The following is a 16,914-nucleotide window of genomic DNA, read 5'->3' on the forward strand; positions in this document are numbered from 1 at the left end:
CCTTTGTTGATAGAATTAATTACCACCCTCTATAATATTGCCAACATAAGAACAACATGCTTACAGTGTCAGTGCATAATGCAAAATCAGGTGAAGTTACCAATACATAATCCCAAAAAGACAATATAAAATCATTAATTTCTAACAGCACTCCTTATTTAACTTACTGTGCCATCATCAGTGACCACAGAAGTTGCTACAATCATTGTTATAGTAATTTTCAACATCATTATCATCGCCATTATCATTAAAATATTTATTCTGACTGGAACACAACTCTAAATCAAAGATTGGCTGTGACCATCAGATATACGAGGCTAAATCAAATGATATAAATTTGTTACTTGACGTAGGTATATAGTACACAGATAATTCCAACAACTATGCAGAAGACTCAATGTCTCAAACCGCTAGTCTGTTTCCTAACGTAAGAAATGTACATTGACTCACTAACCTAGAGAAAAATCTCAAAATAACAACACCCATTCTTGAATGAAAGCTTTGTATGTTACCGGTATCATTAATGAAGCAAATTCGTCTAGTGATACTGGTATTCAAAACTTCAATAAGGACACTGTCTTAATTAATTTGGCACTTGGGAATTACTCACATATAATATAATAGTATATTATAAATTTCTCCATACCAGTACATATGAATTGCAAGTACATACATTTGGAAACTGTAGTAATCTCACAATTATCATCAAACTTAATTGCCTCATTCACTGAGAAATTTCAAGTATGTGCATTTCAGTAAATTCACTGAAAAACAGATTCAACATGCCACTGACAATACTTTCAGAACTCATGCCTACTTCTGAAATAAAAGCACAGTTATTCTACATATACTAATAGTACTGGTACACAAAGGTCTCATTCTTACATTATGTAGGGGAACTTGTGCATATTAATAATTAATTATTTGTAGATCAGAGGTTACTCAGTACCTTAGAATTTATTGTTTTGGTATTGAAAAAATGTTATATATTTATTTAAATAGTTTTAATTAAGAGTTATATTTAGAAAAGACTTTCTAGCATTTTCTGTTTGTGAAGGTGCTTTGGGTTTATCAATGCTACCAATATTGCGAAATTAATATATTTGCTGTTAATATGAAATTTGGATATTCCCTATGAAACCTTCTTTTGCATCCCTCCCATGATTCTGATAGTTGATATTAAATTTGAAAATTTTTGTATTACATTTTCTTTTGTACCTTCCTCATGGTGCAGAATTTGCTATTAAATTTTAAATGTTGATATTTCTACAACATTTTCTTTTTTATCTTTCCCCACGAAGATATTTGCTACTACATTTGAAATTTACGTATTTACTACTGAATTTTCTTTTGTATCTTCCCTATGACATAAACGTCACAGAATTTTTGCACAATAATATTCTTTGTTCCACAGTAAACAAATTTAGTGGTCCTATTATAGTAACTTCAAACTAATGGTCTATTGATTAACGGTCTAGAGTGTACCCAATACGATTCATGCCTACTGAGCAATATACTGGTATGTTATTCAATAATAGTCTCCAATTAATAAAAAAAACACACTGTGTACAACCTAAACCATAGTTACAACAATGTAGTATGTAAAGGAAAAATTCATTATCATTTCTGCATGTAGCTATAGCTCCATTACTCTAAAAAATACTCGTACTTAAAACTAATTGAGATTAAGTAATTACTCTTAAAAGAACAAAAACAACCAGTAACTTTTAATGAAAATGTATGGTAAGGAATAGCTACAAGGGCCAGGACAGTTCACCAGCTCTGTTAGTGGATGCTGTTAGAATAGCTAAAGGTTACTAAATCTTAGTGGCAAACATGCAATCCCTCCTAGTTGTTACATGGTTATATATTTAAGTTAGAATGAAGCACACGTATGTCAACTTCCCGATCCCATAACTGGAAATCAACACTTTCTGAATCATAATGCAATACAACATTTTGTGACCAGTGTTTAATTAGATACTTTAAAGACAAATTAATTCAGTCACTGATTAAACTAGATGACTTAACAGAGGGTCACTGCATGAAATCAAGCAAATCACTGGAATTAACGCTATTTTATTTCTATAATAAGATAATTCAATATTTCAGTTACATGTAAATTAAGTGAATTATTTTTCTTACGTCAAATTAAGGAAGTTGAAACCAAATTTGGCATGTTCCTCTTCGTCTAAAAATTATAATTAATATGTGCAATCCAGAAATCTGACTGGATATTCAATTGCTCAAAAGGGATTAGTAATCAAACAAGCCTTCACCATGTAACAGAAAGGGGTAAGAAATAGGAGTGTTCTTGTTATGAAAAGTTTTACAGTTCCAAGTAGTCTACATAAAGTATAACCTAACGCCTTACTTATTACAATCTCACATTATCTAATTCAATAACAAATCAACAAAGTTTAATGCATAATGCTACAGCTGCACATCAAGTGTACTTACTAGTTCTTTAATGGAGATGCCAGTGTCTATGAGTGGCTTCTTTTCAGGACTGTCTTGATTCCTAAAACTTTTCCTTGCCTCGCTACAGTAAGTTTGTTTCTACAGACATAAAAACATGCAAAACAGATACAAACTACTAAGAAAATGGATGCGAAACAACAATAAATCCATGCTACGTCCACAAACCCACAGTTTACTCCCATCGGTTCTGCAAGAACAGCTTCAGCTTTAAGCAACGGATCGACTTTGAAGTCTCAAACAAACTAACAATGACGAAATATTCTGATTAATTCTTGTGGATTAGAACATTAAGAATCCTATACTTTCTTTCTGACATGGTGAATATAAAGGCCGGTTCACAATAAACCGGGAACTGAAATGACGAGAACGAAACGGAAATAATGTTAAAATACGTGTATTTAAATGTGAGCGTTCACAATAGTTTATGTTGTCAGCAAATTTAAGAAGATTGATTGATTCATGTCTAAATTGAGATTACGTTGTAAAATGATCAATTATTTATCTAAGATGTCGTTAAATTCAGTTGACAGTTCTGGCACTCATTGATACTGAGCGAGTCCTAGGTACATAATTTAGCACTGAGCATCAGGTAACAGTATTTAACCAAACAACTTGAGAAAACATCTAAAATTTTATTACTGTTTATAAATTAATAACAACTTCATTCTAAATTATGCTTGGGTTGTGTATTTTCAGACATTTTCTTTTAAATGAAGAAGAATTCTGACTCTCATTTCCTTATGTAAATACAAGAGACTGAAAGGCGAAGTTAAAAGACTTTTAATTTTGTTTTAACTACATTCATCCTGACAGAAGCATATATAATATTTTGTATACGAATCTACAATGTTTCTGTGTTCGAGCATCACTGCTCAAAATTGTCATGGACAGTATGAGTAAGCTTTGTGAGAGATAAAACACAGTAATTGACATTTCCTACTTTATCGAGCAATGGATATCATTAATTTCCACAGCAAAATGTTTTACTGTGATACAGCGGCCTAACAAATGCGTTAGAAATTTCAAAATCATCATCAAAGAATTGATTATGACGACATGTTATATACATTTTTTTCCTTACTACCTATGCAATTCCCATAAATATATAAATAATGGATATAAGCTATAAGCTACTCATTACAGAAATTTAAATTGTCTGCGTCATTTTAACTGTTTTTAAGCTTTAGGTAATTTTAATTTTGAGGACTTTTTCGGTAATTTTTTTTTTATTTTAAGACAACTGTTTAAGGGCGACTAAATAGAAGGAAAACTAGCTTCTATCAAGAGAAACTTTGGCTCTTCACCATCAAACAATGAACTCCTTTAAAAGAGGGGCGTAGTTCTTGAAAATTAGAATGCTGAAGATAAATTGGGAAATGTGGCTGGTCTCAACGAAAATGCAACTGTTCGACAAAAATCGGAACTACAAAACTTCGTGTAGTCACTAAAATATTATCAGTGCTGATACAAGAGGAACTGACACTCAGTGCTCTGTCACTCTTCAAGTAGGTTCCTGCAGTCAGTGCGAAAGTGGAAAGAAGTTTTTCGGTGTATAACAATGTACTTTCTGATAACTGCCAATCATTCACATTCGAGAATCTTCGCATGTTTACAGTCATCTACTGCAATACAGAGCACAATTGTTAATTTAAGGTACCAGTATTTTTTTATTATGTATCCATATTTGTAAAACTCTTAACATAATGTTAATTTAGGTCATTTTCTCACCATTAAATTTTAAGCAATTTTCTCAAGTTTCTTGGGGCATCTTAAGGTCATTTTCAACAATATTTTAAGTCATCAAAATACGTGTCATAAGCATCATCATCATCATCATCATCATCTAAGGTACACTTTCATAAGATAACAGCACCGAAATGATTAGTCTCACATTTTAGAAATCTTGTATTTGCCCCACTTCTTAAAAAAAATACTCTAAACTTAAAATTTAAATAATCTCTAGATTCGATCCACTGTACCCAAAGTTGAAGCTTCCATGCTGGAATATGGTATCTGAACATAATGTACATATATTTAATTTTTTTAAATGTAATTTCTCTTAAATATATGTATAGTTGCTAAAAATTTAATTTTCTTTGGAAATTTAACTATATATAATTATAATATAGTAAACATACAAATCAACTGCGCTAGACTGTACAAACTACTGGTCGTAATAATAAAATTTCACATACAACACTGTTTATACTTCTAAGTCCTCTTAAATTTAGATACGGTAATTAAAAGTGTTAAATATGTATACATTTGTTTCAGGTACAATGACACATTCCATACGAACTGATATTGCCCACAACCTCCCTACAAAGTGTGCAAAGTAAGACGTACTTAGATCTTTATCACAATACTTCAACTATAATCATATTACCAAATTACATCAAATAATTAACAATTTGCTGACAATTGAACTTCACTGCCAACCAGTAAGTCTGCACTAATGTTCCATATAACTTGTTCACAGAGACTACTATAAATATTTCCAACACAGTAAGAACGCATAGTTTCCAAGTAACAAATAACAAATAGTGACACGCACCCAATCACGTAGCACTACTGTCAAATTGTGAAGTATAGAAATTGATGCAATTTACTACAAGACAAGTATTCTCAAATATATTTATATATTATGCTTTGTCTAACAAGAATCAGAACAACTCTTCCCATCATTTTCACTAATTAAATCTATTCTTTTCTATTACATGTTTCTGGAAAACTTTTCATTATGAAAGAGAAAATGAATGGACATAAAATGAGCTTTACTGGCCCAAATGTATGTTGGCGAATAGTGAGTGAGTGAGTGAGTGAGTGAGAAGATAATGCAAATTGTAATAGGAGATGTGAAGTGAAGTGAAGTGAAGTGAGGTGAAGTGAAGTGAAGTGAAGTGAAGTGTATCTGATCTAAGGTAAATGCTGTATATACAAAAATAATTTTATTATTTTTTGCAGATAAATTATTAACAATATGTGGTGTAAAATTTTGAAAATAAAAGATTTAATTAAAACTGATGTGAGGATATTTCCAGCATCAGAGATTTCATTAATATTTGCCGGTAAGAACAAATGGTGACTGAAGAAGCCAAACTGGAGCAAGTAGCCTTTCCTTTTTAATATGTGTGATATACGAGTACCGAAATGAAATAAATTCGAATTTAAGAGAACCTATGTACCTAACTATATTATCCTTAGGAGTTACATCCAGAACTTACCAATGAGTTAATGGGCCCACAATGCTGAATATCTTCATCTATTTCCTTCACTGTCTCTCTTGGTGACTGAGAATTAATCTGGTTTGTGTATGTCGACTTCTATACATCAGACATGCATCAAAATAAAACGAATACATTTAAAACACTCCATGCTTTCATGCAATTTTGGGCTTAAAATTACACATCCTAATTATCAAATCTCAATAGTCTCTGTAACTTTCGTTAAGTAACAAATATATTTTGTTTTCAGAAATATACTTTTGGACATCATATTCCACCATATCCTGGAATTTTATTGTTCCAACATTTCGGAAGTAGATACAAGTATCAAGATCAGGGTAGATATTGTAGTATGACCAGAAGGGTCACCTACTCTGCTGGGCTCGTTAATTGTGGCTACTCCAGCCAACTTAATCAGACTTAATGAGCTCAACAGATTAGTCTACTCTGATGATGGAACCTGTATGAAACACTGAAAATGTGAAGTTCCAGGACATGGTGGAATACCCGAACATCTATTTCTAACCAGATCATATTCAACGAGAAAGCCTAAAAATGCAGTTTTTAATAATAATAATAATAATAATAATAATAATAATAATAATAATAATAATAATAATAATATCAGTATCTTGAGGATGAAGTGACGAGACAATAGGAAATTAAAATTATTTAATTTAATGTGTATTATGTTGTCACAATTTTTTGTCAATATTTTGCTTTCTCTTTCCAACTTCAATTATTTCATGTGGCATTTTCGACAATGGATTTATCTTATTTTCAGATGATACAAGTGTGATTATCTTAAGTAAACAATGCGACCACTTTATGAAGATGTCTAATAGTGTTAAAGCTAATGAACGATTGTTTAATGCAAATAAACTATACAATGTCGATAAGACCAGTGCAACCAAATTTAGTACACATGTAATGCTCCTACATTGAGCTCTACCCGTTTTGAATTAAACTTTTCTATCGGTGATATAAACACCCTTAGAATGACGTGCCTTCCATACTTTCTTTCTATAATGAAATAAGAATTTTATATCCTGAGCTAACTTATTTATTTAGAAAAGAGAGACCTAAAAATAAAGAAAGATGTATATACAAGTGCATCATGTAAAAAACGTTTTCCAAATTTAAGAATCTTTACTTTTATCTATGAGTACCCATGCATTATTTCCCTGATAATGTTTCGTTTTGAAATCAAGATAGTTTTAACACTAATCAGAACATTCATAATTTTAATACAATATACAAACAAATAAGATATCCATCTACATTCTTTTTCCCAGTTGGTCATTATTCATGTGTTACAAGCTTCAATTCACTGCCTAATTATCTTACAGCTTTGAAGGGCCAAGAGAAAAAATTTAGAACAGAGTTAACATAATTTCTTCATATTCATAATTTCCATGCAACTGGTGAAATGTCAATGCTTGTAAATTTAATTAATCTACTTACTATGTGTAATATAATTTTGACTTTCACCGCATCTAGATGCTACAATTTGATGAGGTCTTGGAAATACAATAAATCAATTTAAATGTAATGAAAGAATCACTACGCTTTCAACTGTGAAAGTCCGCTTTAAATGTGCTATAAACTAATACACCAATGGGCGTTTGGCACAATCTTTAATTATTAACAACCCAACAATAAGAGTTTTGTTGTTTCTTTCCGAGGAGCAAAATTATTGCTCATCTAGTAACTTCCGGAAGTGTAATATGTGTGTATACACACACTTATATATTACATTTATTTATTTATAATTATTTATTAAGGATCGTCCCATACTCTGAAATAATTTTATATCAATTACTCATTTCATTACTATGCATTAAAAAAACTGAGATAAACGGAAAGTATTAGAGTGGGATTTCTTTCACATGTACTTTCAACCTCGGAGAAAGATTCTTAACTTCAAGCTGGAAACTTTACATCATTATATCAGATATTGCAAATTCGGAGTAATTCTCGATGTTTCACTTTCAAGATAAGAAAAACTGAGATACTGTGATGGTTGTGGGTGTATCCTACGGTGCGGAGGTGGGAATTCATAGAAGAATCTGAATATATTTGCGTAGGTCTTTTTTGTAACAGATCTTACTCAAAAATATACTGTTACTTCTGAATAATCATTCTTAGCGGAACTTAATAGCACCAAATTTTCCCCATCATTTATGCATGAAGACCACAGGTTATCTAATTACACATGGAAATATAACGACTGCAAACATTTTTGAAAAAGAAAATAAAGTTTGGTACTGGTAAAACAGTTCCTAATGATAATCAAGAGTGCTCGTAAAGTTGGCAGCACAAAGGGCAATGTACCTCTCTGCATAATTTAATGTTGCACCTCATAAAAAAAAACCCTCATCTTTTACCAATGTATGAAAGCTGAAGATTGAATTTCAAAATTAAATGTGAATCAATTGTCCTACCATTTTCATATACCAGTACAGAATAAAATTATTCCGACTCTATTTTCTGCAAATATTAGCTGGGTTATATTATGATTTAATAGGGTATAACTAATGATACTTGTTTAACATCCAAGTAAGAAGGAAATACACTAGGGCACTTTCACATTCAAGACAATGACACTGTCAAGAGATTTAATCAACATTCACTGCACGTCACATAGCAAACACCTCAATTCAATATAAAGCACTGTTTCACAATTTATTTTCCAACTTTTCATCCATTTTACCAGAAGCTTACATTTCTCAAGACCGCATTAAAACCCAATACTGGGCACATACGATTTTCTAACAGTTGTTAAAGTGTTAAATACTGACCATTTTCGACACATTCCAGCTCATCCAATTCATGGTTTTTTTTACAATTTCTCACAAGCTGATTCTAAACTGGCCTTCAGCCAACTTCATCTATGTTACACTGATTCCCGTCTTATCAAGTGCGGTTAGCTCACATGAATGACATCCTGCCATGTTATCTACTGTTTACAAATAGTGATGAAGCGGGATTAGAATGTCATACGTCGATATCAGCCCTACTCACACCTCAGATTAAAGTGCACGGAAATCACTACCCCGTCTTTCAGTGACAGTTCTCTGTAGGCTTCTCCATGGGTGACACGAAAGCCATTTGCAGTCGTTATCGATAGCTTTTAATGACCCACTGTATTCCATTCAGCTGCATAACTAACAAATTGCAGAGACTAATGAGATCATAAGACATTTCTCGACATATATTGCAGAATCCAAGGTCAAATTTCTTGAATTCGCAGTTAGTACTACCAGTATCTTTGAAGTTTCACAAATATATCTCGTCTATATTATTTGAGCAATAATCAGAGACCACGTGAAAATAACTGTATTTTTATGCTTGAGTTCTCAACATTCATTAGGGCATTAACTGTAAACATGCAACAAAAGAAACGCGTATTAAATTGTTACTTACCAGTACTTTCACTGAAACATTGGACAGGTCATCTTCATCCTCCAGTGGCTCTCTGGGAGGTATTTTGACTTCGTCATTAATTACAGTGTCCACATTGGTTATTTCTGTCTCTTCCTAGTTAGTGCAATATCACAACAATAGATTAGTCATTCCAGCACATGCTTCACAGTAACGAATTAAATGATCACAACCTCGACTTAAAAAATAAGCACTAATGTTCACATTTTCTCACAATGCTCTTAGTGCAATTGCAACGTATGATCGTGTAGAAAAACATTCACATGAGAACGTCAGATTAATAGCGTAACATTTTCTTTAACATGTAAAGTTCATGTGTATGTACATTGTTAGTCAAATGAGTATTGCAAACGCTCGGTAGAATTCGATTCATGGAAAATACAGAGTTAAATTTGGTGGAAACAGTAGAGTTATGTTCACTCAGGGAGTAACCATTTCCTAGTCGTCATTTCAGACATTCTGCTCACTTCACCATTACATGTAACAAATTTCAACTGATATACGCCATTTCTATGCAGCATATAATCTTTCCAGATCAGAATACCACCACAGTCTAGTATATACAGTCACGACGCTTGAGTTGATGAGGATACTAGGAACAATAGACTGTGCCGGTAATGTTTCACATTGTATGTGATAAGGCGATAGTAATGATCCTAGTGGCTAGCAACTATCTATGGATGCATATTCCCTACGTATTGAGCTTAGTGACTGTATATACTAGCACAGTCTAGTATATAGTCTACAGTCACGAAGTTCAATACGTAGTAAATATGCATCCATAGATAGTTGCTCACCACTAGGATCGCTAATATCGCCTCATTACAGACAATGCGAAATAGTAACGGCACAGTCTATTGTTTCTAGCACCCTCACAACTCAAACTTCGTGACTGTATATAGTAGACTTTGATACTGGACTGTGATACCACAGCATTTCCTCTATGAAAAATTCCTCTGAGACAAGGCAATAATGAGAATCTCTGGAATAGCGCCAAGAATTGCGTCACTCACTTGACGAAATGAAAGACGAAGAAATTGGCGTTAGTAATGAGAAACGTTTAGGTAACAGAGTTAATGGTGATGAATACAATAGTACCAAAATAATGATGGCCAAGATGGCAGTGTTTGGGAATCTGGTGGTGATAGTGAGAGAGTAGCTGTGCTGTTTATTGTAATGGTGCGAGAACCTGTAGGAAAGATTGTTGAGGCAGTTTCAGCGTCATGGTGGCCACAGCAGCAGTAGGTTGACGGTCAGTGTTGCCAACATAGCCATGTATAGATAAATCTAGCATGTTATTTTGAGTGATATTTAGTCACAGAAATTAAAGTACTTTTAAGATGGCAATTCTGCAAATTCTAGCTTATTTCAGCCATAGACGGATCCAGAGAGGGACTAAGAGGGGCTTAGCCCCCTAAGTCAGTAAGACAACAGTTACATTTAGGTTTACGGAGTTATTCTTTTATCTCGATGAAATTAAAAACAACAGTTTTATTTCTACCTTACATACGTAGACCTATGTCAACAAAGCATTTGCTACGGGTGACCTACATCCCTTCAATAGTAACTAGTGGACACATCCCAGCAGCAGCCAGGACTGGCGAGTGGCGACAAAAGTAGGAAAAAAATAGCCCCTTTTAGAGAATCCTGGATCCGCTACTGATTTCAGTACTAGTTAGCCTATTTTAGTATGTGCAATTTGTGACATCCTCGCATTTTAGTGGTGTAGTCTATTTTGATTTCGATGCAATTTTGCAATCTAGTCATTTATCACACGAAAAAGTTTTTTTTTTTTACTCTAGAGTATTCATTTCTTTCACGATGAGTTGGCAACACTGGTGACGATGGCATCAGTGTTCATGGTGCTTGTGGTTTGGAGAAGGTGATAGAAGTATGAGTTATGTTGACATTAGCGGTAGTGATTGGTGATTGTAATGGAGATGGCTATGGTATGGACGACAGATGTGGAGGTGGCGGCAGTGGCGGAATCAAATTTTAATACAGATGAAATCTTTACAGTTAAAAATTTCATTTTCCACGGAAGTGATGTGACGGAAACTGTGATAATAATGTAGAGGGCGAGGCGGTGGCAGTGGTGGAGTGGCGTTATTGGTAGTGGTCTAAGGGGCGATAGTGATGGTTGGAGGGACGATAATGGCGATGACAACAATTGCGATAGTATCTACAGTTGGTAGCAATGACGGCATGATTTTTACTGTTTATAGTACTGACGTTACAATAATGGTAGTAGTCTTAATAATGATATGTCGGGAATGCTATCTTACATTATCCTCCATCTTTTCTAATGAGATCATATATTATACAAAATGAAAGCATTAGTTTTATATTCCATGCACAGTTCACATGAAAAAATATAAGTATTTTTTTCTCCGGAACCTATGTCAGCTATGTTAATATAATTATCAAAAAGTTAAACGTGTGCAAATATTATCTATCTACTCATTCCGACACCTCTCAAACTTGTCATGTCAATATGCAGCACACATTTAAAAACAGTGTCAAAAATCGTTATGCAGTTTCAAACGGGCATATACAGTATGTTATGTTATATGGCAGATTTTGTCCAGAATAGTTGCTTACCACCGAGATATTTTCTTTCTCGGGATCAGACTTCTTCGTCTTCTTTGTTTTCTTGGTTTTCGTTGACTCTGCTCCATCACTCTTCTTCTTTTTCGTCTTCTTCTCGGTTGTCTTTGTTGTCACAACTTCGCTCTTCTCAGACTAGATGGAATAAAACGGATAAAAATCATTACTTGAAATTGTTCGAGTACAGCATCCATCTTATGTTCATGTGAATTTGTTTTCAAAATTAAGCGGGAAAACTAAATATTCGGAAAAATAATATAATTTATAAAAAATGTCAATTCCTCCAAATACGTTTCTGCCGTCTCATAAAATCGGAATGTTGCGCCACCCTTACAGATTACCGATATAGCACGAAATTAAAGCAAAATTTATAAGAATGAACATGACAAATTTTCAAGACGATGATTCAAGTGGTAGCCAAAAGAAAATGTACTTAAACCAATTTAACGTTAACATACTTTGTTTCGCGCAATGCAGAGAACACCATTAAAAGTGAGAATAATTTTGAGTTCTGAGTATGTGTAAAGCTATATTAATATATTACAGGCAGTGAGAGAATTCCTGTGTAATAAATACATTTTCATTTACAGCACCTAATTCTGAACACATCAAACATAATTAGGCCTACTATTTAACTTCTAAATTCTGATTTTTAAGTATTTCGTGTTTTGGTACTGAAAATTCCCTTCTACACATTTCAGGATCGTCAGTATATACTCCATAGAATTAACCTATGTTGAGTACAATCTAGTCGCATTTAGACATATCAATACACCGAGTTAAAAATACTGGAGGTCTAGTGAACAATATTTTTAACTCAAAAACGACCGAGCATACAAACACAAAGAATAATTGAAAAAACCTGGCCAAACCTCTCAGGTAATTTGCAAAAGTCTACACATTTAAGCTTTACAGTAAGAGGGGTGTACAATAATGAATAATCACAATTGTTTGTGACACATCATCATTTTAATCTATCAAATTTTAATGGCATTTTTTAAAGTGGTCCCCACTGCTTGCAATGAAATTGTCCCAGCATTCTACATATATTATATTCACGATACTAGGTGAGACGTTCAGAAACCAAGATACAACAACAACAATAATAATAATAATAATAATAATAATAATAATAATAATAATAATAATAATGTTGGGTGTGAAAAAATGCGAACAAATTATGCTTGGAGCCCTCTATAAGAGATACGATCCCTTTACGCGCAGTAAATCTACAGCTTCTACCAAAAGTTCAGGAGCATCCGTTCAAAACAGATGTTTCACTCCTGTCCTTATACTTACGTGAAACCTTCCGTTGTTTGTACAAGGACCAAACGCCTGTGAAAAATTATGTTCTTTTTATGCAAACCCGGTCTCTCTAGCCTTCAAATTGTAGGAATATGTAACAATTTTTCTGTTATGAAAACTTACTGGAAAATCACATTTTGTGTAGAAAAAAAAATAATTAGGCCTACTCCAGAATGGGTGTACTTAGATTAATGAATTTTGGGATGGAGTTATATATTATCTCTAGTCATTCTTCCACATCCCAATAACCTGCTACTTCACGTCTACACTCACTGAATTTCGACTCATTTTCAGCTTTTCAAGGAAGAAATCTAACGTTCCCACACTTGTAGCAAACTCCACAGCTGATTACTAAAAATGGAGGGAATAAGTTGACCAATGTTACCAACTCCCAATGTTTTGATGTAAGTGGCAGTGGTGGTCCCGGGTCAATTGTCGCGAATTTCAAACACAAGAGAATTTTAGAAAATGACCATTTTTCCTAAAAGGAAAAGGAGGAAAATGTGGATTGTAATGCGTGAACGAGCTGTCGCAAATTGTTAAAACAAAACTGTATTAACTGCACAAGAAATCTTTCAGATATGTCCAATTCTATCCCAAATTTCACTGTTCTAATAAACCCATTCTGGAGTAATTATTTTTTTCCTATAAAAATGTTTTCTTTTCAGTAAGTTTTTCACAACAGAAAAATTGTTATATAATCCACAGTTTGGAAGGTAGATTTGATTTGCAGTACAAAAAAACTTATTTTTTCCACACGTATTTCATCCCTGTATAAACATAAGAGTGTTTCACATAAGTATAAGGACAGGAGTGAAACATCACTTTTGAAGGGATGTCCTTAAACTTTTGATAATAACTCTACAACAAGAGTCCCGCAACTTTACTTTCCTGCCGGAGGGAGCCATGCTAAGGGAAATTCACTCTCCTCGGCTGGGTGGGACCTGCGAGCCACGGATCCAATACCTAGCTAGCATGGTAACCACTAGACCACCAAGGACTACGTGATTCTTCTTTATTTTTAACGGTTATTTAACAACGCTGTATCATTTGTGATGTTATTTAGCGTCGGTGAATTTGATGGTAGCGAAATGGATTTGGCAAGGTGAGGCCGGTGATTGACTATGGAATTACCCGATATTCGCCTTGTATTTGCTATAAGACTGGGGCAAAGTCCAACTTGGTAATGATCCCAAGTTGGATTCGAACTCACCTTCGAGCAAAGCCTGGGATCGCCAGTGCCTCTATGTTACTGGTTACAGATTATAGCATTACTGGTAGCTGCAACTGAATTTTTTCAATTGCTATTAGCAGAAGCATCGTTTATCTGTTACGATAATGGTGTTAAGCTTTCAGTGCCACCGGTCACAGACAGTACCTTCCCTCTGATAACGTTCCAAATGTTTCAGTAGTCAGTTCCAGTGGAAACACTTTGTTGTCATCTAACAGTTCTTGTGGCACTCAGTGATAAGAAACCTTGCGATACTAAAGGTGTCACAATTACTGTGGTGGGCACTACAATAGACAAATTAGCTACATCAGCATCGTGACCAGTGATAAAATACTTCCCTGATCAAGGCGCCATACATGCCGTGTTAACATCTGTTGTGGTTGTTTGGAGGTCTGCTACTGAGCTCATTGGACAACAACTGAGTTACTCTATTTTCAAATCCGAAACATCATTCCGATATGCCATGAATAGACGTAACATCCGGGTTGTAAACTAACAATTATCCGTTAATTTCTCCCGCAAAAAAAAAAAAAAAAGAGAATAACTGCATGCACTTCACTGCTGAGACAACTTAACAAACGCATCGCCAATTGAAACGGGCAGTACAGCCAGCGCAATGGATGTTTTTTAGAATATAAACACGTCGCAGTATGTTTCTTCCCCCTACGGACCTACCACACGGGGAGGCAAAGAGCATGTGACCTTGTGTGACTGTTTACATTCTCCGACCATCCATTGCGCTAACTTTACATCGCCTATGATACTCTCTAGGTCAGCGGAAAATAAGAATTCTTATCCTGCATTATATTAATTTTATGTAACACATAATCGGAACTTACTTTTTGAAAGATTTAGTATATTCTTCAAGTATGTAACATTAAGAAAAAGTAAAAATCGTCGCCATGATTCAACTAATAAAATATGATAAATATTGCTACAGCATAATTATATCCGACCCATATTGCAAAATGAGAATTATTATTGTGAAACGAGAACAAGAAAGACCTTACTGAGAGAAACGGCAAAACAATTTTGTTAGTATTTTAACCATATAAAATGACAATACTTGAACCAGTTGCTTGGAAAGACAAGCGATACTCTTCCTTTACTATTCTACTTCGGCGTGTAGTAAGTATAGTGGTTTATTTTACTGAAGCTTATTCTTGTGTGTTTGAAGTAAGAGTCTAGGTCCCATTAACAACACATTTCCTTTACTGTACTGCAATAATTTGTTTCATTAAAAATATTTACTTTCAATTAGTACTGTATGTAACTTCGCCGATTTGGAATCATTGAGCTTTTTAGTCACGAAATATGAAGTTCTTCACACTATATTCCTTCTTTCTGACATACGATAGCTCTTATCACGCCTTGTGATTCTATATTTCCCGAGTACCAAATTCGAATACACGAAAAGCAATCTATTACAATTTGTTGTTCAGTAAATCATAAATATTTTACCAATATTTCATATGCCGTAATGCGGAATGCGTAATCAACTTTAGTGTTTAAAGAAATTAAAATTACTTCCAAGAATTAAATTCCGAACACAACACAGAGATTATTAAAGAAATTTATGACAAAATATTATCAATATTATCAATTTCTTTCCAACACGAAGAAGTTGAAATGCTATAAAAATTGAAAAATTTATAAATCAAAGTCTCTTAACAAAAGTGCGAAGCAATTATTCTCACTTTCATAAACTCCATTCCAATGAACACTGCACACTGCATATACCTACCTGAATTCACATTAATAAAAATACAGAGCACATTTATCATCATTTTTCATTACACATTTCACGCAAGTGCTGTTAGTGTATTGCACTAAAGTTGCTGTAGGATTAGATATGCCTAATATATTTAATACAGGAATCACAATCACTTATATATTATTACTATTACCTTATAATATTTCTTAAAATGTTTTATTACATTTGTTTTTAAGTTCCGCAACTGACCTTTGCAGATTTTATTTGAAGCACGTTCTCCATACTGTGATCATATTTTCAGCGTTACGAATATTTGAGAATGCGAGACCTATACATAGAGAGGTAGAAGTATTCTGGGCTACTTCTTAAGAATAAAATACTTTAGAACTGGTGCAATAGAAATCTCTTATACTCTCTCGATGTATTTTTTGTGAACTGACTGAATAATTATTTGAGAAAAATTCACGTTAAAAGATTGTCTAAAGTGTTAGTAGAATCAGGACGGATTCGTCCTGGTGGAAGTAACGCCTAACAAACTACTTTCACTATAAATTAACAAACAGATTCCTAAATAACGACTGTGGAAAAAATTAAATCCCCAATATTATTCAGGAGGAAAGATTCTAGAGACGCTAGCAGACTGAATGAACAGAAAGACATAGAGGCAGGCAGAAACAGAGACTTAGGGGCAGATATTACTGTAGGTAGGCTTTGGTTTGGCTTGGTTCGTCTTATTCAGGGCCGGACCCGGGAAGGATGATTGCTTGCACTTGGGCTTGATTTCACCCATTGAGTAGCCTACCCTATGTATATGTAATTACAGATGGCGTGGGTGGCATTCGTGAACCCAATGCTGACATGTGGGACATCCTGTCTCAGCTCTGACAGAGACAGATCCCATCCACAGA

The 16,914-nt window shown here is 33.9% G+C and overlaps 1 protein-coding gene across 31 annotated transcripts in view; it reads right to left on the reverse strand.

The window, feature by feature from the left end:
* Positions 1-16,914, reverse strand: part of LOC138707444 (titin homolog) — a 421,318-nt gene that overhangs the window by 90,214 nt on the left and 314,190 nt on the right. For 22 of the 31 annotated variants that reach the window (XM_069836869.1, XM_069836871.1, XM_069836899.1 and 19 more), the window contains 4 exons: positions 11,751-11,891; positions 9,132-9,245; positions 5,706-5,804; positions 2,461-2,559 (listed from right to left, as the gene is read on the reverse strand). In XM_069836869.1, coding sequence (XP_069692970.1) covers positions 2,461-2,559; positions 5,706-5,804; positions 9,132-9,245; positions 11,751-11,891 — 453 coding nt within the window. The remainder of the gene's footprint in view (positions 1-2,460; positions 2,560-5,705; positions 5,805-9,131; positions 9,246-11,750; positions 11,892-16,914) is intronic. The other 9 variants (XM_069836888.1, XM_069836890.1, XM_069836885.1 and 6 more) reach the window with 3 other exon arrangements.

The sequence above is a fragment of the Periplaneta americana genome, chromosome 10 (genome assembly GCF_040183065.1).
Source record: "Periplaneta americana isolate PAMFEO1 chromosome 10, P.americana_PAMFEO1_priV1, whole genome shotgun sequence".
Lineage (NCBI taxonomy): Eukaryota > Metazoa > Arthropoda > Insecta > Blattodea > Blattidae > Periplaneta > Periplaneta americana.